Here is a 23,380-nt window from a genome sequence, read left to right as displayed (position 1 = left end):
GCCATTAAAGTTCATATGCGTGTAAAGGCAGGCGTCCCAATACTTTATTATTATTATTATTATTATTGTACAGGATTTATATAGCGCCGACAGTTTACGCAGCGCTTTACAACATTAGGGCAGACAGTACAGACAATACTTTTGGTGTATATCCTTTAGAATCACTTTAAATGCTTGCAGGCTGGTATAAGTATGCTGGAGGTTATATGCTGGCCCATTGCCTGGAGGGCTGGGTTGGTCAAGAAGCACTGGGCATGTCCTTTCTGACATTGATTCTACGCGAGGACTTATTATATTATAAATTTCTACATGAGAGTAGCAAAAGTGTGAAGGAAATTGTTTTGGGAATAATACAGATATTGGTGAAAACCAGATATAACACGTGTGAATGTGTAATAAAATGTAAAGTGCTGTGTAAATTGATGGTGCTATATAAGTACCTGTAATAATAATAATAATACACAAACAACACAAGGCCATGATTATACTGGATGCTTATTGGGGCTGAAATTCCTCTGAGCTCCACAAGGTGGTAATCTCACTTATACGGAGATACTAAGCCTCTATGATACCAGCAAGCAGGAAGTGATGTCGGGTACAGACAGGAAGTGATGTCAGGTATAAATAGTAACTCCCGGGTGAGAGGTGAGTCGGGAGGAAGTAGAGAGAAGACATTGCTGGAACTGGCAGTAGAGGAGGTAATAAGATCTTATTTTCTATTTACACCCAGTAACCCCCCCCCCCCCTCCCCGTCATGTTCCGTCCTCTTCCTCCATAGTCACTGTGACGTCTTTTATCTCCAGCAGATGATGATACACACATATATAGTGTGGAAACCTAGATTAACCCTTTCAGGGTCAGAACATTCCCCACTTACGGGGCCGGAAAATTCTCTTCATTTTGGGGATGTGTCACCTTTCCCACCAATCACCCTTTCACCTCATCAGTTTATACCAGAGGTCTCCAAACTTTCTAAACAAAGGGCCAGTTTGCTGTCCTTCAGTCTTTAAGGGGGCCAGACTGTGGCCAGTGGGAGTAAACAATGCCCTATCTTTGGGGTAGAAATAGTTGGTATCAGTGGAAGGAATAGTGCCCCATCATAGGTGTCAGTGTGAAGAATAGTGCTCCATCATTGGTGTAAGTGGGAGGAATATTGCCTCAAGGGCCAGATTTAGGGCCGGAGTTTGGAGAGCACTGGTCTATATTAATGGATTATATGAAGGTTTGATGGTGTGGGGTTATTTAGACATAAAGGGGATCTTATTTAGGTTTTCTTGCCTACAGATCGAAGACTAATGAAAGATAAACATCTCAAAACAAAACAGTTATAACCCTCATATTATCCCCTCGTACACCCCCATCCTAATATTTTACAACCAGTACAGCCCTTATAATGATCTGTTATCAATTATTGGTCTACAGGAAACCTGTATAGATCACATGACTAATGAGGATGGAGGAGGACCGGAGTCACATGACTGAGAGGATACTAAACCTCACCCTGGAGATCATCTACCTGCTGACTGGAGAGGTGAGGAGGATTCTGGGAGGTCACATGACATCACTCTTATCTCTATTAATAAAACACAGACCTGACCGGAGAGGTGAGGAGGATTCTGGGAGGTCACATGACATCACTCTTATCTCTATTAATAAAACACAGACCTGACCGGAGAGGTGAGGAGGATTCTGGGAGGTCACATGACATCACTCTTATCTCTATTAATAAAACACAGACCTGACCGGAGAGGTGAGGAGGATTCTGGGAGGTCACATGACATCACTCTTATCTCTATTAATAAAACACAGACCTGACCGGAGAGGTGAGGAGGATTCTGGGAGGTCACATGACATCACTCTTATCTCTATTAATAAAACACAGACCTGACCGGAGAGGTGAGGAGGATTCTGGGAGGTCACATGACATCGATCTTATCTCTATTAATAAAACACAGACTTGACCGGAGAGGTGAGGAGGATTCTGGGAGGTCACATGACATCACTCTTATCTCTATTAATAAAACACAGACCTGACCGGAGAGGTGAGGAGGATTCTGGGATTCTAACATGATATTCCTATTGGTTCCCCAATACAGAGATTTCCTCTTGTGAAGTCAGGTGATCATATGACCATCACAGTGCCTCCGTGTGACTCCCTAAAACCTGAGAGACACAACATGGAGAAGATTCTAGAAGTCACCAAGAAGATGATGGAGCTGCTGACAGGAGAGGTGAGCGGTGCTGGGAATTCTGGGACATTATCCAGTAACAGACAAGGGATGTGTCTGGATGGTGACTGTATCATTGTGTGTGTCAGGTTCCTATAAGGTGTCAGGATGTCACTGTCTATTTCTCCATGGAGGAGTGGGAGTATTTAGAAGGACACAAGGATCTCTACAAGGACGTCATGATGGACAATCAGCCGCCCCTCACATCACCGGGTAAGAGGAGACTTTATTGTAAAGAAGAGAGCAGTACGGAGGGTCCACCTAGATCCCCCATCATCTGCTAAACACATAGAAACAATGTATTCAGTCAGTGTGTGTGTTTCCTACAGATGGATCCAGTAATGGGAACCCACCAGAGAGATGTCCCCGTCCTCTGTATTCCCGGGATTCCACACAGGGAGGTCTCACCATCCCTCACCATCATCAGGTAGATGAGGAACAATCACTGATAGCTGAGATTTATACAGAAATGTTTCAATGTTGCAATGAATGTTTTATTATTATTTAGAGTGGAAACCTTGGGGATTATAATATTGTTTTGAAAGAAGAGTTTAAAGAGGAGGATGATGAATATGGTGTAATGAAGGAGTTTTCTAAAGAATGCAAGGACCTCTACAAGGACAATATAATGGAGCCACCTAGTAGCAGAAACCCACCAGAGAGATGTCCCCGTCCTCTGTATTCCCTGGATTCCACACAGGAAGGTCACACCATCCCTCACCATCATCAGGTAGGTGGAGTTGAGGGTCGGGAACATAAAGTGATTGAACACTCTGACATGTGGAGATGATGTGTGGACTCTACAAGATGATATTTTCTATGTGATCTCACATCATAAATACTTCTATGTTACAGATGTTATTTTCTGCCATTCTGTTGGTTTAGGGTGAAGATCTGATGAACATGAAAGTTGAGGGTGAAGTAGAAGAGACGTATGTGAGGGATGATCAGCAATATATGGAGGAGGCTGGAATGACGAGGACATTCATAGAGGAGGACACTCCTACAGAGATCAGCACAGGTGACCCATAATATATTCTTCTCTTATCTCTGATCTGTTACTGCAAACTGATTGGTCCAGAGGAGGGCGGGAGCTGAGTGATATCAGCCAATAATAGGTTGATAATGGTCACCTCCCTGTACTGATACCCGTCCTGGGGTTCAGCTGGCAGTATTAGGTTGTGTGTCCACTCCTAGTCACAGTAGCACAGATGTGATAACACAGATTGAGCCTTTCTTAGGTTGGTTCCTCTTCTTCCAGCAGACTTATAGCTAAATGTTACCATAAAAATCTTGTTGGGATGAAAAGTAAACAGTAGAATAGATAATGACCCTCTTGTCTATCAGAGGTCACATGACCCAGTGCCTAGGCTTGTGGTTGTGTAAAGAGCATGGACCTCCCAGTCCCCATTGGTTCCGGCTCTTCTGACAAGGCTGTGTAAATGTAGAAGTGATCTGGGAGGAGGACCAAAGGCCCTTTGGCCGAAGAGGGGAAGAGTCCCTACTGGTTGGGACCTCCACAGAGAACATCATTCATATCTACCTGATCCAGATGGAATCTTGATGGAAGTGAACTAACCCTCTCATATCTATTAATGGTGTTTTTATATTTTTCCAGGACACGCCATGGAGAAACCCTCAAAGGATCTTCTCACTTTATCTCCAGGTTGTAAAATGGAAGATGAGGACATCACAGGAGATTGTGGAGGAGAAAAGACAATGATCTCCACTATGGATGGTGGACTTCACAGTGTGGATAGACCATGGAATCCCTCTGACTCTGAGCAACCTCGTACTGTGAGGGGTGGGGCCGGAATTCAGGGGGAGAAGACATTTCCCTGTCCTGAACGTGGGGAAAGTTTTAGCTCTGAATTAAGTCTTTCTGTACATCAGAAAACTCACACTGGTGAGAAGTCGTATTTTTGTTCTGAGTGCGGGAAATGTTTTCCACAAAAGTCCAATCTTTCTGTACATCAGAGATCACACACTGGTGAGAAACCGTATTCCTGCGCTGAGTGCGGGAAACGTTTTTCACAAAAGTCCAATCTTAATACACATCAAAAATCTCACAGAGGGGAGAGCCCCTATTCCTGTGCTGAGTGCGGGAAAAGTTTTTCACAAAAGTCCCATCTTTATGTACATAAGAAATCTCACACGGGCGAGAAGCTCCATTCCTGTTCCGAGTGCGGGAAATCTTTTCCTTATAAATCGGACCTTGTCATACATTACAGATCTCACACGGGGGAAAGGCCGTATTCCTGTCTCGAGTGTGGGAAAAGTTTTTCACAGAAGTACCTTCTTTCCAAACATCAGATATGCCACAGCGGTGAGAAGCCGTTTTCCTGCCCAGAGTGCGGGAAATGTTATCCACGGAAATCAGAACTTGTCACACATCAAAGGACTCACACGGGAGAGAAGCCGTATTCCTGTGAGGAGTGCGGGAAATGTTTTTCACAGAAGTCCCACCTTATTGTTCACCAGATATGCCACACGGGGGAGAAGCCGTATTCTTGCTTTGAGTGCGGGAAGCGGTTTGCATATAAATCTACCGTTGCCATGCATCAGAGGTCTCACACGGGGGACAAACCATATTCCTGCCCAGAGTGCGGGAAATGTTTCTCATGGAAGTCCAATCTTTACAAGCATCAAAGATCTCACAGGTGTTAAAAAGCCACATTCCTACCCCGAATGCCGGAAATGTTATTCGTGGAAATCAGAAATGGTCACACGTCAAAGATATCCCACCCTGGAGCGATCCCGCGTTCCTGTCCGGGGTGCTGGAAATGGTTTCTATGAAAATCGGAACATGTCAGGCTTCAGAGGTTGTATACGAGGAAGAAGTCGTATTCTGGACGGGAGTACGGGAAATGTTTTGCTTGTGTAGGAATGTGGACTACACTAGACACGTGCAATTCGTTTAGTTCCAAATTCGTTTTTTAACAAATTTTGACAAATTCGTTAATTCCGAAATTTCTGAATTTGTCAATTTCCAAAATTTCAGAATTTTCAGAATTCAGAAATTCAAAATTTCCGAAATTGGAAAATTTCGGAAATTCGACATTTTGAAAATTCGAAATGAGGAAATGCAGAATTTCGGAAAATTGAAAATCCGAAAATAAGAATGAAAATCCAAAATTTCCAAATTTTTCAGTTTCCAAAATTTCCGAATTTCTAAATTTTCGGAAATTGGACATTTCGGAAATTGGAAAATTTTGGAAACTCGAAATATCAGAAATTTGGAAATTCGAAATGAGGAATTTCGGAAATTTGGAATTTCGGAAATTTGGAATTTCGAAATGAGGAAATTTGGAATTTCGAAATGAGGAATTTCGGAAATTTGGAAATTTGAAAATCCAAAAATAAGAATGAAAATTTGAAAATCTGAAATACCTACAATTTAATAGTTATTATTAGTTATTTCCTTTTCCTTTAAAATTTGGCTGTTAGTGAACGTAACGAGTACGAATTTATCCAAAGTTTTGAATGACCTGAAATAACGAATGCCGTATCTAAAAGAATGGAACGTAACGATCTAATAATAATAAATAATAATAATAATAAAACCTTTTTATTATTATTATTTATTATTAATTTGTTTAGATGCGGCATTCGTTATTTCGGATAATTCGTAGCTTCAGATGAACTTGTATTCGTTACGTTCACAAATAGCCAAATTTGAAAGGAAATTCCAATATAGCTTCTTCAATTTCAAGAAATCCCATCGCTTGTTACTGCATCTTATTGGATATAATTAATAAGCTCCAACTGCCAGTGAAGACCATCAGGCCTGCAACGGGGATGTTGCTGCCATTATTACTTAAAGGGCCCTCATACCATTTCTATTAAGCCGTATCTCTCATTAGGATGAAAGGTTAATAGGCTGGACTGGGTTCCTGTCAGAAACCATGAAATCAGACCGAGACAGAAGTACAGTTAAATCACACTTGTTTAATAATAAAGGTAAATAGAACAAACGTAGTCAAAACATAGCCAGAGTTCAGGAACCGGAACGGATAGTCAGACAAGCCAAACGCCAGGAAGCCGGAGATGAGCATAGTAAAATGGCAAGCAGGATCTGGAGCCAGAAGGGATGTCAGCCAAGCAAGTCTTTTAACAGGAATGCAGGAGATGGTCTCTGTGATGTTGACCAAGGCAAAGGCAGAGATCCTCTGGGCTGGACGGTTTAAGTAGGCAGAACTGAGGAGCAGGATATCATCAACAGCTGCGTAACTGTGGAGAGATAGGAGCTGGCAATTAGCCAACAGCTGAGCGGCCAGCTCAGAGAAGGAAGGGCTGAGCCTAGCCCTGACAGTTCCCCCTTTAGAAGTCTGCCAGCATAAATACTTAACCTTTGCTTATCCTTTCAGGTTCCAGTAGTATTCTACTGTACATATGTGTATATAATATACTGTTATCTACAAATTATCTTGACTTGTGTTATTGTAGAGGAATTCCTCTGCTGAGTTGGGACTGTTACCCAAAGCTCAGTAGATCTATTGCCTCCTCTGTGTAACAATACCCTCTTTGAATTGTTCCAGTGAACCTTAATAGAATATAAATGCACTGAGTTGTCTGACTTATTACTATAAGGTGGTGCAAAGATGTCTGAACCCAGAGTGTCAGGTGGGTTGGAATGTCCACAAGGTCATGGGGGTGCAGATGAGCAGGTAAATCCAAGCAGTCCCCAAGGGGACACCTTCAATCCTGTGTCCAGATTTTGCTGGGCGCCTGCAGCCTGTGTGAGTGCTCAGGTGTGCAGGTTCAGTATATACTCAAGCCTGTGGATAGCTCGAGGCTTCCAGTTTGGAGACAGCTCCAATATTGGAGACAGGGGGTCTCACCCAGGTTTCAGAGGGGGCATAGATAGGAGTCAAGAGACAGGAGGTCTCAACCAGGGTTCAGGGATGCCCCAGCCCTAGTCAGGAGACAGGAGATCTCATCCCAGGAGTTGGGTAAGCTCCTTTTGGGATGTCAGCAGAACCACTATCCAGAGGCCAGGAGTTGGCCCTGCAGTAGGGTACTGTGGCTGCAGGGGTCTCAAACTCAAATTACCTGAGGGCCACAATGTCATAGAACGGGTGCACTACACTGCGTCCATTTTTTGCCCCTTTGCTTCACTGCGCCCAGGGCAACTCCCCCTGCCCACCCCTTGCCCCGGCCCTGGTTGAGCTGCATGTGATTATTTTGGTCTGTTCAGTGTTTCACTGACTGTGGGGTTGACTGCTTCCCCTTGTCAGTCTGGAGGGTTCTAGAAGATAGTGGGCTGGGAGAGTCAAATCAGCAGCTGAATATTTATGCAGTCCTAGCCAATCCCTGCTTTTGAACTTTGGTGATGGTGCTGGAGAAGACTCTTGAAAGTCCTTTGGACGGCAAGAAGATCAAACCAGTCAATCTTGAAGGAAATCAACCCTGAATATTCACTGGAAGGACAGATCCTGAAGCTGAAACTCAAATACTTTGACCACCTAATACAAACAGAGGACTCATGGGGAAAAGACCCTGATGCTGGGAAACATGGAAGAAAAAAGGAGAAGAGGACGAGAGAAAACAAGATGGATAGATAGCATCATGGAAACAATGAACATGAAGTTAAACAAATTCCGGGAGGCAGTGGAGGACAGGAAAGCCTGTGTTCTAATATTAATGTAGCAACCTCCTAGATAGGTGCTTGGTTAGGTAAATTTAGCTCTCGGCTAACTGTAATCAATTGAGCTCAGTACCGGGACAGGGTCATCCCAGATGCAGAAATGTGCCCCCCCTCCTCCACTATTAATTTATGCTGTAGTACGGGTGTACCACCCTGTGTCCATTTTTTGCCACTTTGCTTCACTGCACCCAGGGCAACTTCCCCTCCTGCCCACCCCAGCCCTGGTTCAGCTGCTTGTGAATATTGTGGTCTGTTCTGTGTTTCACTGACTGTGGGGTTTACCCTACCCCTTGTCAGTCTGGAGGGTTCTGGAAGATAGTGGGCTGGGAGAGTCAAATCAGCAGCTGAATATTTACGCAGTCCTAGCCAATCCCTGCTTTTGAACTATGGTGTTGGGGAAGACTTGAAAATTCCTTGGACGGCAAAAAGATCAAACCAGTCGACCTTGAAGGAAATCAACCCTGAATATTCACTGGAAGGACAGATCCTGAAGCTGATACTCGAATACTTTGACCACCTAATACAAACAGAGGACTCAGAGGGAAAAGACCCTGATGCTGGGAAACATGGAAGAAAAAAGGAGAAGAGGACGAGAGAAAACAAGATGGATAGATAGCATCATGGAAACAATGAATGTGAAGTTAAGCAAGGAAGGCAGTGGAGGACAGAAAAGCCTGGTCCATGAGGTCACGACTAAGTGACTGAACACACACACAGCCAATCCCTGGGAAGTGATGCCCAGACGGTGGCTGGGAGAGAGCATAAATAGCCTGGGGCCTGGAACAGAGGGCTTCTTATCCTAGAGGAGGAGATCCCATCCTGGAGGGCTGCTGCCCATCTGGGCAGACCTGCCATGCCTCTACTGGTCATCAAGGTCCCAGGTATGCTAGCTGGGGGGGGGGCTATTCTGAAGTTTTCTGGAGCTGACTGAGGGACTTCTTTTTGGGGATCCGGCTTGAAGAATTCACAGGAGAGGTGTCTTGAAGATATTGGAAAGAGGCATCCAATTACCCAAGAACATTAGTGAGCACAGACCAGTGTGGGAGATCCCAGTGACTGTACTGCTACTATCCCTCTTGCATTAGAGTCAGTGTTGCTTAAAGGGGACATTGTTTATGATGTCCTAGTGTAGCTCAGCCCATTATTTGCTGCTGCAAAGACTGTGCTCAGATTGTTCAATAGAAAGAAGTTACTTCTTGATGTTGCTGGAGTATCCCACAGTTGCCCTACACCAGGGGTCTCCAAACTTTTTGAACAAAGGGCCAGTTTACTATCCTTCGGACTTTTGGGGGGCCAGACTGGCCAGTGGGAGCAGAAAATGCCTCGGCATCAATGGATGTAAATGATACCCCATAACTGGTGTCAGTTGGAGGAATAGTGCTCCAAGGGTCGGATCAAGGCAAGCAAATGGCCACAGTTTGGAGACCCCTGCTCCACATCCATCCAATGTCAAGTTCTGCTAAAAAGTGTTGAAAAAGCATACCCCTAAACTGATTACTGAGCCAAAATAATGACTGTGGCTGCCGGTGCATCTACTGGGAAAGAGCCTTGGGACCTAAACTGTGGGCCCTTTATGGGGTGAGCGCTACATTCATAATGTAAAAACACATGTAAGGAAATCAGTGTTCACTAAAGACATCAAAGTTGACAAAGTTCTGTCTGGTAGACTCTGCTAGGAGACTTTGAGGAGGAAGTGTTAATGCTTGTTGAGTCCTCACTGCCGTGTAGGACATGCAACATTTTTCCATAAAATTGGGAGACCAGGAAAAATAAAAAGGACACAATTTCCAAGAGAGGGGTCCAGCTTTCAAAAGAATCCTGTAGAAAATAGATACATATACTCACTTCTGTGGATCCCCTTTTCAAGGATCAGGCAACTTCTTTTTAGAGTTTGTGAAGAATGTGTCCACCTCCACACAGATGCCATGGAATGGTCACATTCAGTACTCATCGGGGTATTCCATATGATCATGTACTGAACAGTATTAGGGTCCTGATATGCAATATTGTAGAAGATGTTAGGCCTATTAAAAAAAACGGAGGCAAGCAGAGGCATAACTACAGTCCACAAGCACAGCTCCCTGATTTCAAGGGACTGTCCCTGATTTGGAGCAATGTCCCCCTTTCCTCCTCATTTGTCTCACATTATGGTCTGATCTATATAGTTATATATAAAATGCACTTTTTATCTTTCAAAAAGTGTTTCCCAGTGCTAAAGCTTTCATCCAATTTCTAAATTGCTGCATTTGTACATTTTAAAAGCCAATATAAAGGAATAGTAGTGGTAAAAAAAAGCACTTGTCGGTTTAATTAACCTTTTTTGGGTTAATACTCCTTTAAGGGGGTGTGGAAGGGGGCGTTTCCTATGCCTACATACATTTGCTAGTAGGTGTCCCTCTTTCCCATCTCAAAATGTTGGGAGGTATGCCACAAGGCCTTAAAGAAAAAAAATTGGTAGGGCCACCCAGCGACCTTTCTCGAAATCTGGCAATGTCCATTGGGACAATACTTTAAATGATCCTAACATAAGTATCTCTGAATCAAGAACAGTAGCCATACGATGCCATCGCCGGGTGGCCCCGCCCCCCTCTGATGTAAGGGGGTATCCCTATGGCTTTCCCGTAGCGTCAGAGGGGGCGGGGCCACCCGGTTACCTAACCGAGTGACCCTGGCCCCCTTTGACGCTACGGGAAAGCCATAGGGATATCCCCTTACGTCAGAGGTGGGCGGGGTCACCCAGCGATGACATCGTGTGGCTCCACCCTCACTTATAAAAGAACTGTCACCTGAGAGGCCCGTCATTACAGTGGGTGCCTCCCATGGAGGCAGATCGTAGGCAGCTTGTGGCTTTTTTTTTTTTCTTTTTCGGTCCGTTGGAACGCGAGAAGAAGAAGACTCCGTGGGACATTTTTATTTTTTCATTTTTTTAATAAAGGACTTGTCCCAAGGCGTGTAGTGTCTTTTTTTTACCATTTTCACACATTTTTTGTAAAATGGTAGGGGAACATTTGTACCCCATTTCACACGGGGGGCCGGGATCTGAGGGTCCCCTTGTTAAAGGGGGCTTCCAGATTCCGATAAGCCCCCCTGCCCACAGACCCCCACAACCACCGGGCAAGGGTTATGGTGATGAGGCCCTTCTCCCCATCAACATGGGGACAAGGTGCATTGGGGGGGCCGCTACCCCAAAGCACCCTCTCAATGTTGAGAGCATGTGGCCTGGTACGGTTCAGGAGGGGGGGTGTTCTCCCGTCCTCCCCTCTTTTCCTGCGGCCTTCCAGGTTGCATGCTCCGATAAGGGTCTGGCATGGATTTTTGGGGGGACCCCACGCCATTTTTTTCATTATTTTGGTACGGGGTTCCCCTTAAAATCCATACCAGACCTAAAGGGTCTGGTATGGATTTTGAGGGGGACCCCCACGCCATTTTTCTTTCAAATTTTGGCACGGCGTTCCCCTAAATATCTATACCAGACCTGAAGGGCCTGGTATGGAATTTAGGGGGACCCCCACGCATTTTTTTTTTTTTTTTAAATTTTGGTTCGGGGTTCCCCTGTGGGGAAATTCCAGGCCGTTTTTATCAATGAACTTTTATGTGTATTTCCGGACCGACAATTCATTATAGCCGGCACTAGCTCTAGCACTTTTAAATGATTTTTTTCCCTTTAGAAATGTCATTTTGCTGGCAGACTGTTCTAAACACGGGAAACATGCACCCCTTTACAGGCATACTATAGACACCCCCCAGCTGCGAAATTTAAAGGAATATTACACTTTTATTGTTTTTTTTTAAGCATTGTTAAAATCACTGCTCCCGAAAAAACGGCCGTTTTTAAAACTTTTTATTGCATTGATACATGTCCCCTGGGGCAGGACCCAGGTCCCCAAATACTTTTTATGACAATAACTTGCATATAAGCCTTTAAAATTAGCACTTTTGATTTTTTATGTTCATGTCCCATAGACTTTAACGGTGTTCACCAGTTCGAACAAATTTTTTGCCTGTTCGCATGTTCTGGTGCAAACCGAACGGGGGGTGTTCGGCTCATCCCTATCAAGCAGCAAAGCCCATGTGGACTGTTCACTGTCTGTCTGTTCTGCAGGGCTATGTACAGAATTTCTAACACATTGCCAAGGAGGAGCAACAGTGCTAGGAATAAACTTTGAACCTTAATTCTCCAGCAAGCTACTCAGCAGTAGGGATGAGCTGAACACCCCCCAGTTCGGTTCGCAGCAGAAAATGCGAACGTGCAAAAAGTTTGTTCATTAAAGTTAAAGTCTATGGGACACGAATGTGAAAAATCAAAAGTGCTCATTTTAAAGGCTTATATGCCACTTTTTGCCATAAAAAGTGTTTGGGAACCCGGGTCCTGCCCCAGGGGACATGAATCAATGCAAAAAAAGTTTTAAAAACTGATATTTATTCAGGAGCAATGATTTTAAGAATGCTTAAAGTGAAACAATAAAAATGAAATATTCATTTTAAATATTGTGCCTGGGGGGGTGTCTTTAGTATGCCTGTAAAGTGGCACCATTTTCCCATGTTTAGAACAATCCCTGCAGCAAAATGACATTTCTAAAGGAAAAAAAGTCATGTAAAACTGCTGTAATGTATTGTCGGGTCCCAGCAATATAGATGAAAATCATTGAGAAAAAATGGCATGGGTTCCCCCCCCCCCCAGCCCATTACCAGGCTCTTTGGGTCTGGTATGGATATTAAGGGGAACCCCGCACCCAAATTAAAAAAAAAATGGTGTGGGTTCCCCCAGGCCCTACAGTATATACTCTGAACAGAAGTATATATAGTATACGGCCTGCCATATATACTCTGCAGAAAATTGGGCCTTAGGTGTTGGTGGTACCAGAACACTGTAAGCCCTCACAGTTACTCTTGGTGAGCGCAGGAACGGGCCCTGCTGTGAAATACTATATCAAAAATTGTAATTACATGCCCCTTTTAAAAAGGAGCAGAAAAATTGGGCCTTTGGTGGTGGTGGTGGTGCCACAACACTGTAAGCCCTCACAGTTACTCTTGGTGGGCACAGGAACAGGCCCTGCTGTAAAATATATGAAAAATTGTAACTACGTGCCCCTGTTAAACAGGGGCAGAAAAATTGAGCCTTAGGCAGTGGTGGTGGTGCCCTAAACCAAAAATATTGTTGGAAGCTAGCATCATCAAGATTGAGGAGGAATAGGATAGTCACTCAGCATAGGCAGTCTTCAAGGGATCCCACATCCATAGAAAAATCAATCAGTTACATCAGCATCAGGTGCTTGATAGCTGCTGCTGATCCAAGACTGATTCAGTTTTATGAATGTGAGCCTATCAACAGAGTCTGTGGACAGGCGCACTCTATGATCCGTTAAAAACCCTCCAGCAGCACTGAATGTGCGTTCAGAAAGAACGCTGGATGCAGGACAGGCCAGTATCTCTTGCATATTGAGCAAGTTCTGGCCAGTGGTCCATCCTTAAGACCCAGTAACCCAGTGGTTGGTCTGTTGGAAAGGTCTCCAAGTCTGCTCTTACCCCTAGATATTCCTGCACCATGTAATGCAGATACTGGCGATGGTTGCTTGAACCAATCAAAACTTGGTGCTGAGGACTGAAAAATTGTTTAAAGGCATCGGTCAGCTGGCCACCTTCTCCACCGCCCTTCCTCTGACTGAAGAAACCCTCTGCAACACATTGTCCAGCACCAGGAAATTGTAACCTCCCAGGGTCTGGAAATGCATTGCACAAACCTTTCTTCAAGGCCTCCTGAAGATGTTTCATCCTCTGCTCTCTCTGGGAAGGCAGGATGAGTTCAGCAACCTTACCCTTGTAACGTGGATCAAGAAGGGGTGCCAGCCAGTAATGATCCCTCTCCTTGATACCACGAATCCTAGGGTCCTTTTGCAGGCTTTGCGGAATCAGGGAGGCCATCCAGCGTAAGTTTGGAAAGGCATTCGATTCTGAGTCCTCTGGGTCACTAAGGATCACATGATCCGTAACAACCTCCTCCCAGCCACGTACAACTCCTTGGGTTTCTGGGGACTGAAAACCATCCTTGAAGGCTGCTGCTGAGTGTTATACTCCACGTCCATGCTGACACAATCCTCCTCTTCTTTCTGTGTGTTTGGCGGGCCCGCAGGAATACTATCTGGATAAAGGGGGAATTGAGAGGTAAGGAAGTCCTCCTCTTCCTCCCGATGTTCTGCCCCAAGTGCCCTGTCCATTATTCCACCAAGCGTGTGCTCCAACAGGAAGACTAGAGGGACCGTGTCACTGATGCATGCATTGTCGCTGCTCATCATCCTTGTGGCCTCCTCAAATGGTGACAAGACAGTGCATGCATCCATGATCAGTAGCCACCGGCATGGCGAAAAAAAAGCCAAGCTCCCCTTACCCTGTCCTGGTGCTATAATCACACAGGTACTCATTAATCGCCCTCTGCTGTGTGTGCAGCCGCTGCAGCATTGCCAACGTTGAGTTCCACCTGGTGGGCATGTCACAAATGAGGCGGTTGGTGGGCAGGTTGCATTCCCTTTAAATGTCAGCCAGCCGAGCACTGCCATTGTATGACCGGCGGAAATGACCACAGACTTTTCTGGCCTGCCTCAGGAGATCCTGTAAGCCTGGGTACCTGCTCAAGAACCGCTGCACTACCAAATTCAGGATGTGTGCCAAACATGGGACATGGGTCAAGTGTCCCTGTTGGATGGCGGAGAGAAGGTTGGTGCCATTGTCGCATACAACCATTTCTGGCTTAAGCTGGCGTGGCATCAACCACCTCTAAACAGATCAACTCAAGCACCACATGGCATCTTTATGCCTAAGTGCTTGCGTAGGCCCTTGAACGCTTAGGGAGCACCGCTGGTTCAGAGGACAAATCTGCAGAAGAGGCCATAGAGGAAGAGGAGGGGGTGGAGGAGAGAGCTGTGGCAGAATCACCACTAGCATTTTGGAGACGTGGTGGTGGAACAAGCTCCAACAATACTGAACCCTGTCCTGCATCCTTCAAAGCTGCCAGCAGAGTTATCCAGTGCGCCATGAAGGAAAGGTAACATCCCTGCCCATGCCTGCTAGACCATGAGTCAGCAGCAATATGCACCTTACTGCTGACCGCCCTGTCCAACAAGGCCAAAACATTGCCTTCCACATGCCGGTAGAGAGCCGGAATGGACTTCCATGAAAAGAAATGGCTTTTTGGAACCTGCCACTGAGGTACAGCACATTCCACAAATTCATGAAAGGGGGCAGAGTCTACCAGCTGAAAAGGCAGCAGTTGCAATGCTAGCAATTTGGCCAAGCTAGCATTCAGACGCTGAGCATGTGGATGGCTGGGTCCAAATTTCTTTTTACGGTTTAGCAACTGGGGTAGGGAAATTTGCCTGCTAAAATCAGATGGTGGTGTACTGCTAGCAGATTGGCTACAAGTACTTGAGACACCTATTGTTATACCTTCATTCCTCTCAGTGCAGGTTTTTGAGAGGACTGGAGGTATAGTGGGGTTGGAGATTCCAGATGAGGTGCAAGGAGAAGTCCACCTTTTTCTTTGATGTGGGTCTTTCAAGTGCTGTTGCCAACGGACTGCATGGGAGGTCGTCATATGTCTGGTCAAGCATGTGGTGCCCAAGTGGCTTCTGTTCTGGCCACGCTTGATCCACTTCAGACATGGGTTGCAAACAGCAATGGTGCGATCTGCTGCACATGTGTCAAAAAAGGCCCACACCAAGAAACTTTTCAAAATCAGCAGGGAGTCAGCAGCGCCCTGCACCTGCGGAGCACCTGCTGCAGTAAGGTGGCTGCCCTTAAGCTGCCCCCTAGAGGACATCCTGCCTCATTGGAGTTGTGCCACCTCCTATTCCTCCTCCTCCTCTCTTCTATCAGGCACCCAAGTAGAGTCAGTGACCTCATCACCCCCTCCATCCTTGTCACTGGAGCAAACTTGGCAGTATGCTGCAGCTGGGGGAACATGACTGCCAGTTTCTTGTCCTTCTTGGGCACCCCCTCTCTTTAGGCTCAAGTTACTCCCTTCCTCAACCTGGGAACCAACATCGGAGCCTTCCAATCGCTGCACATCCTCCAGCAGCATGTACCCAAAACTGTGGTCGAATAGTTCGGGGGACTCCTCCATGCATGATGGTGGGGCTACGGAAGGAGTGACTGTGGACAAGGAACCGGTGGAATAGGCCGCTTTGGCAGATGCATTGGAAGTCAAACTACTCTGAGCCTGGGTGACAGAGGATGAGGAGGATGAGGGCGGCTTTGTTATCCACTCCACCAACTCTTCTGCATGTTCTGGCTCAATAACATGGCCAGCAGCAGAAAAAAGGACAAGTGTGTCCCACGGCCACCTGCAGAGGATGCACCGTGTCCACGACCAGCACTGTCGACTGTAGACACAGAGCCTGCTTGCCCTCTTTTAGTGGCCTGTGAGCGTCTGCCTCTCCTTGGTGGTCTTCCGGACATGATGGCAATTTTGTTTTGCAACACCACACTGTATTGTGTACTGTGTACACCACCAGAAAGGTAGTAGAAACAGTACACTATGGAATGCACTGTAGATATAGGTTACACTGGATGCAGAGTATATATGTATCTATATATAGATATATATAGATATATATATATATACTAGACTGACTGTCAGGTGCATGCTTTGGCCAATCATCATACAGCAATGCACTGCGATCTCGCAGTGCTTTATGGGGCGTTCAGCGGGGGCTCGAATTTCCCGGGAACGCTCTATAATGTTTGTTTTTCGGCGAACGGGCGAACACCCGATGTTTTTTAGCATTGACTGATCTTTATTAGGCCCTTGGTGTCAATTCCAAGCCCTCCCACCTCTTATACCACCCCAACCAGCAAATGCTGACCCCTACGGTTTAGTGGTTGGTTAAAAAGTTATATTATTTTAATTTTTATATATATGATATAATTGTTAGTGCTCATATACACAAATACTCTTTATAATACAAACTTCTTTAACTGTGGCTTTTTTTCTGAATTACAAACCTCAAATATCTTATCTTTTTAATCTGAGAAGCCACCCTGGGATATTTCAGCATTAGGTATACTGTATTAGGTATACGGGGTTAAAGTGGTATTAAAGGTTATAACGAGGGTATAACAAACATGTTATACTTACCTGCTCTGTGTAATGGTTTTGCACAGAGCAGCCCTGATCCTCCTTCTCGAGTCCCCCCCCGGCTGGTGCTCCTGGCTCCTCCTCCTTGACCAGTGCCCCCACAATAGCAAGCAGCTTGCTATTGGGGGCATTGGTGCATGCTGGCTCCCGAACCCCACTCTATGCATCCATGAGACACATAGAGCTGCAGCTCGGCCCCACCCCCACTCTCTCCTCATTGGCTCACTGGCTGTGCTTGACAGCAGTGGAAGCCAATCGCTCCCGCTGCTGTCTCAGCCATCGAGGAAAGGGAGTCCCAGGTCGGCCAAGGCTCTCATACCCATCGCTGGACTGAGAGGGGACTCAGGTAAGTATTAAGGGACACTTTGAATGACAATTACGCGGTCACGTAACACTGTACCCAGATTAAATTTTTATCATTTTTTTCCACACAAATAAAGCTTTCTTTTGGTGGTATTTAATCACCACTGGGGTTTTTTTGTTATTTTTTGCTAAACGACCAACAAAAAAAGACCGAATGTTTTGAAAAAAAAAACAGTTTCCATACTTTGTTATAAAATTTTGCAAACAGGTAATTATTCTCCTTCACTTATGTTCACTGATGAGGCTGCACTGATAGGCACTGAGAGGTGACACTGAGGCGGCACTGGTGGGCACTGATCAGGAGGCACCGATGAGGCTGCACTAATAGGTGGCACTGATGGGCACTATTATGCAGCCCTGAAGGGTACTGATAGACAGCACTGGTAGTTGGCACTGATGATGAGGCACTGATAGTTGGCACTGATTATGAGGCACTGAGAGGTGACACTGAGGCAGCACTGGTGGGCACTGATCAGGAGGCACTAATGAGTCTGCACTAATAGGTGGCACTGATATGCGGCACTGAAGGGTACTGATAGGCAGCACTGGTAGGTGGCACTGAGGATGAGGCACTGATTGGCAGCACTGATAGTTGGCACTGATGATGAAGCACTGATGGGCACTGATAGGTGGCACTGAGGCGGCACTGATGAGGCTGCACTAATAGGTGGCACTGATATGCGGCACTGAAGGGTACTGATAGGCAGCACTGGTAGGTGGCACTGAGGATGAGGCACTGATTGGCAGCACTGATAGTTGGCACTGATGATGAAGCACTGATGGGCACTGATAGGTGGCACTGAGGCGGCACTGATCAGGATGCACTGATGAGGCTGCACTAATAGGTGGCACTGATATGTGGCACTGAAGGGTACTCATAGGCAGCATTGGTAGGTGGCACTGATGATGAGGCACTGATTGGCAGCACTGATAGTTGGCACTGATGATGAAGCACTGATAGGTGGCACTGAGAGGTGACACTGAGGCAGCACTGGTGGGCACTGATCAGGAGGCACTGATGAGGCTGCACTAAAAGGTGGCACTGAAGGGTACCGATAGGTGGCACTGATTGGCAGCACTGATGATGAGGCACTGGTGGGACCGATGTCCCTTTTACTGTATTCGGCTTGTTTTTTTTTTCCTCATGCTATCATCATTACATCATGTGATCAGCTGTCATTGGCTGACAGCTGATCACGTGGTAAAGGGCTGGCATCGGCTGAGTCCCAAGTACTCGGTGATCACTGAGCACGCCCTGCGGGGGAGGTGGGGGGGTGGCACGCAGGCAGCGCAAGCACAGGAGGACATCCATGTACCCACTGAGCTTTTTGATTGGGCTCTCCTGCCCTCCTTACAGTGACCTGACCTGTAGCTGCACCCAAGCAGGGACGGGACAAGGGGTGGGCAGGAGGGGAAGCCGCCCAGGGGAGCTGTGGTAGGGAGGGTCAGTTATTAGCAACCAGCGGGCGCAGATTCATGTCTACCCCGACAGCTACTGATGTCGCACATGTTCCATCCGCCCACTCTCAGCCCCATCTGCCCACAGTTGACACAGAAAATGCACTGGGCAGATGCAACTACCTTCTATTTGCTGGAAAGCAAGCAATTGGTCAAATGTGTTGTGAACACCCCAGGGCAACCATGGACAGCTGGTGAAAAGAAGGCTGAAAATAGGCACAGGGTGGTACACCCATTCTACTGCATGTATTAGGAGCACGAGAGGGCACGCAGGTCCTCATCCTTTCCCTGTGCGCTGAACAAGCCTGGCCTGGGACTGTACCCAAGCAACACACTGATCCACTGATGGTGACAGACTTCAGATTCTTCAATCCTTTTCTTGTCCAAGTTCTCTAAAGGAGAGAGGGATAGGGGTACAAGATACCCTAAAACAGAATAAAAAATCCCTTCCCCTCAGTGGACTTCTCAGTAAATTCTTTAGGTCACAGGCTAGCTGTAGAATTCTTTATGCCTCTGTCACAGGCTCATGTAGATTCTTAAGGCCCAGATGGGCGACTACCTTTCAGGTTTTTTGTTGTCCTCCGCCACAGGCCAGTTTAGGACACTTCAGGCCTCTGCCACAGGCTGGTTTAGGACACTCATGATTTTAAAGCCAGTGACTGTGAAGCTGGATGTAAAATTAGTCATTGGAGCAGAACGCTCTGGAAAAGCCCATAGAGCATTTGCCAGAAGTCTGATCAGGTTGGAATACCACATCTGCCTGGGCCAATATGAAGCTATGAGTATGACCGGAATACCCTCCATCTCATTCTGCTGAGTAGACTAGGAAGGAGTTTTAGAGGAAAGGTGTAGATCAGGTTGTACTGAGCCCCAGACATCCCCCACTTGGATCTCTGCATCTAGACCTGAAATATAATCTGAGTGTAATTCTTTTGTGTCTAGGTGTTGCTTGGTGAGCTATTCTACTTACCAAGTGCTCACGCCTGGGATGTGAATGGTGGACAAGGCTTGACTTTGGAGATCTGCCCAGGCTAGAATGCATTCCATCTCTCTTGCTGCCACACGCCTTTTGATTCCTTCCTGGTGATTAATGTGCAGTACGACTGGCTCTATTCAATTGGACCTTGAATGACCTTAAATGACCCTTCAGGTTGAATGTCTAGTGTGGCTGGGACAACCAAATCCTTAGGAATCACCAGAAAAAAGGAAATCACTAGGAACTTCAGAATGTTGGTCAGAAGATGAGATTCCTCTGCTGATCATGTCCTCTGCCTCAACAAGGCTTCTAAGACTTCTCCCCAGTCCTTCAGGCTGGCAATGATCTTCCAAGACAGTGGAAGGGGAGGATTTTCCTAGAGCTGGATTCCTGAGCCATGAAGCCAGAGATAATCTGGTCTTGGGTGTTAGACAAATAGGTTTATCTAGATTGAATTTTTTTGTTCCAAAATGACAGGATGTTGGGTTGTAGGGGTCTGTAGTGACGGAGCAAATGGGACTGCCTCAAAGGACCATCATTAGGCCCAGAACTCTTATGCAGAATCACAGAGTTGAACGACTCCTGGAATGTAGAGTCCTGGGGAAGAAAAACTCTGGCTTGGGCCATAGAAAAATATGGGTGCTGCTCAGTTGTGAGGTAAAGTCCAGGCTACACCAGTGCTGGCTGGAAAGGAGCTTGTCTGGGCTCCAAGCTGCAGCAATGTCAGGTAATGAAATCCATGCACCGCACATCAATAACAGACCCATGTGTGGAGAAGTGAATGGCAGCCATAGCCTGGGCTCTGACCAGGCCACGCTCCCAACACGTTTCTGTTTCACTCCATCCCTCTAAGCTTTTCATGGCAATAGGAGTACTGGGGGGGGTTAGGAAGCATCAATGGCTGCCACATGATTGTAAGGTAAATGACATAAACGGACAACAGTTGAGTGTATAAGTGGATCGGTCAGAATGTCAAAACCAACAAAAAGACTCTGCTTATGATAAACCCGAAGAGATGGAAAAGCTTAAGGCTAATAACAGTAATGGCTAATAAATAGCTTTAAGCTTTTGCATCTCTTTGGGTTTGTCAAAAGCACAGCCCTTCTGGTTTTGATATTTTGACCAGTCCACTTACACACTCAGCTGTTGTCCATTTATGTAATTTACCTTACAACCATGTGACAGCTGATGATGCTTCTTTACCCCCTCCTTATTTAATAATAATAGGTTGCCATACACTGGCCCCTGCAATGAGGGGGTTTTCTCCTGGCACACTGGGTTATGAATAGTTATCTGACCCTAGCCAATCCCTGGGAGACTGAACCAGAAGGTGGGGAGAAGATAAATATTTTGGAGGATCTGATCAGAATTCTCTTCCCCTGGGGCCTTCCCTCCAGGGAGGGGGAGCATGTGTATGCACTAGAGATGTTGCTGCTGCTAGGCCACAGCAGGTGTTATAGCTGAGGTCCTGAAGGAAGCTGGACTTACAAAAACTTGCCTGTGTGTCAGGATTTGGATCTGGATCTGAACCCAGAACCTCCTCGGTATCTGACAGTACCTCTTCTTGCTGAGCCACTTGAGATGGTGGACAGCTCCCTGTATGATTTCTTAAGACAACCTTGCCTTGTGTCTTGTTCCTCTTGAACCTTGAACCCTTTAATCCTCCCATGAACTTCCTATTTAGGCCACGCCTTTGCACTTACAGTTTGCCAGATTATTGTGCTCTCTCCAGCCAATATCTCACTCTTGTCACTGCTGCCACCATATCTTTGCTACTGCTTGTTACTGACCTTTGGCTTGTTCCTCAACTATGCTTTTGCTTGATCCCAACCTGCTACCACTTGTTACCTACTTTGGCTTGTCCCTCGACTATGCTTCTTCTTGATCTCTACCTGCAATCATTTGTTACCGACCTTTGGCTTGTTTACTGACTATTCTTCTGCTTGATCCCTTCTTGCTATTGGACCCGGGCTTGCTCACCTCCTGGTCTGACGATCTTGAGGACCTCAACCTGGTACTATAGAAAACACATAGCAAAACCCATCTCCACTATCAGGAGCTCTGGTGAATATCAGTTAGTACTTAGACCCTGTACCTTGGGTGAGCCTGTGTCATCTGCCAAGGTGACCTGATTGTATACTTATCTTGTTGGTCAGTAGGAGTCTCTCTCCTGCTATAGCTACTGGTCTTCAAGCCTGACCCCTCACCATGACACAGTGTAAGCTTGGTTGGAGAGGTGGGTGCCTTTTGTCTGAAGCTTCAGATACAGAACTGCCTACTGAGGAAGAGACACCAGAGATTGCTACTGAAGGGCAAAATACTGCTGGAACAGGATTGTTCAGGGAAGCTGTCACCACAAAATGTTGTGCCTTGTGTACCCCACAACCCTAAACCCCCCTCCCTGCAATAAAACTTCAAAAGACACCCCTAGACTGAGCCTGAATTTGTTGGTGTGCTTCTGGGACTGAACACAAGGCGTGCAGCCTCTGAACAGGTAAGGGGGTATCACAGTTTAATGGAATTCTTGGTGGCGCTCCCCTGCTCTCTTTGGATATCACAGTTCAGCCTGCAGTTTCTTGCCTTCTTACCTCCTTGATGCAGTGGTTCTGCTAGACCTCTGATTCTTTTCACATGTTTTGGCTTTTGTGCTCACCTATGGACATCGCTGCTATCCCTTCTATCACTTCCTGGCCTGCCTCCTAGTTTGCTTCCTTATATATGAAATGCTCCGTGCAGCCCGCGTTGCCTGAGAAACTTCCTAGTTCTCTGAGCTCCTGTTTGCCTAGTGTCTTGTGTATTCAGTGTCAGAATTCCTGTGTACCCTGGCTTCGCTTTCCATTTGTGCTTGTCTGCCACCCGCCCTTACCTTGCTCATTTCCCGGATCCTCTTCCATCTCCTGCAATCTGTACTGTCCATATGCAAGTGGCCTCGTCAGCTGGGTGTAAATCGACATTGCAACCTGGTTCCAGCTTTCTGCAAGTCCATCCCCACCATCAAGGGCCCTGGTGAATAAGCAGCCTGGGGCTTAGACTCTGTGTCCTGGGGAACCCCCGAGTTGGCATTCTACAATGGCTCACTACCACAGAAACCTGACAGTAGACTCAATTTATTTCCATTGTCCCCTCTGGGGTAGATACTACATGGGGTTGATACATGTTGGGATAAAATGAGGTGAGACATTAGCAAAGGGTGAAATGAGAGAGGATGGGGGCAGTAAAAGTTAACATAACTCATAATAGCCAGCAACCTGCTGAGCAGAATGGGAGATGTTGATGTTTTCAGTGATGAGAATGTAGTTGGTGTTCCAGAAACACGGCTTGACTCCTCACAAGACTGGGCTGTTTGTATTCACGCTGATCCTCTTGCTTAGAGGGACACGGTCCATAGAAAAGATTAAGGGGTGTTCTCTATGGTAGATGTGATCTGAGAGTGAGGAAGAAAGAGGATCTTGTGGTTGGAGATGAGGCTGGTGTTCCAGAAACACGGCTTGACTCCTCACAAGACTCAGCTGTTTGTGTTCATGCCGATACCCTTGTTTAAAGGGACCGGGGACATAGAAAAGATGGAGGGGGGTTCT

At 46.2% G+C, this 23,380-nt stretch overlaps 1 protein-coding gene and 1 long non-coding RNA gene across 2 annotated transcripts in view; both read left to right on the top strand.

Annotated features, from left to right (window-relative positions):
* The first annotated feature begins 622 nt into the window (after positions 1–622).
* Positions 623–2,227, top strand: LOC141105020 (uncharacterized). Its single transcript, XR_012235523.1, has 3 exons — positions 623–698; positions 1,423–1,531; positions 2,097–2,227. It is a non-coding gene; the product is annotated as an uncharacterized lncRNA (long non-coding RNA).
* A 334-nt stretch (positions 2,228–2,561) lies between these two features.
* The window catches only part of LOC141104988 (uncharacterized), a 443,832-nt gene continuing 423,013 nt past the window's right edge, over positions 2,562–23,380 (top strand). The window contains exons 1-3 of the mRNA XM_073594794.1: positions 2,562–2,655; positions 2,737–2,958; positions 3,114–3,249. Of these exons, the coding sequence (XP_073450895.1) occupies positions 2,809–2,958; positions 3,114–3,249 (286 nt within the window). The 5' untranslated portion in view covers positions 2,562–2,655; positions 2,737–2,808. The remainder of the gene's footprint in view (positions 2,656–2,736; positions 2,959–3,113; positions 3,250–23,380) is intronic.

The sequence above is a fragment of the Aquarana catesbeiana genome, linkage group LG08 (assembly GCF_042186555.1).
Source record: "Aquarana catesbeiana isolate 2022-GZ linkage group LG08, ASM4218655v1, whole genome shotgun sequence".
Taxonomy (NCBI): Eukaryota; Metazoa; Chordata; class Amphibia; order Anura; family Ranidae; genus Aquarana; species Aquarana catesbeiana.
Note: the sequence above shows the minus strand (reverse complement) of the source record. Positions and strands in the feature narration are given on the sequence as shown.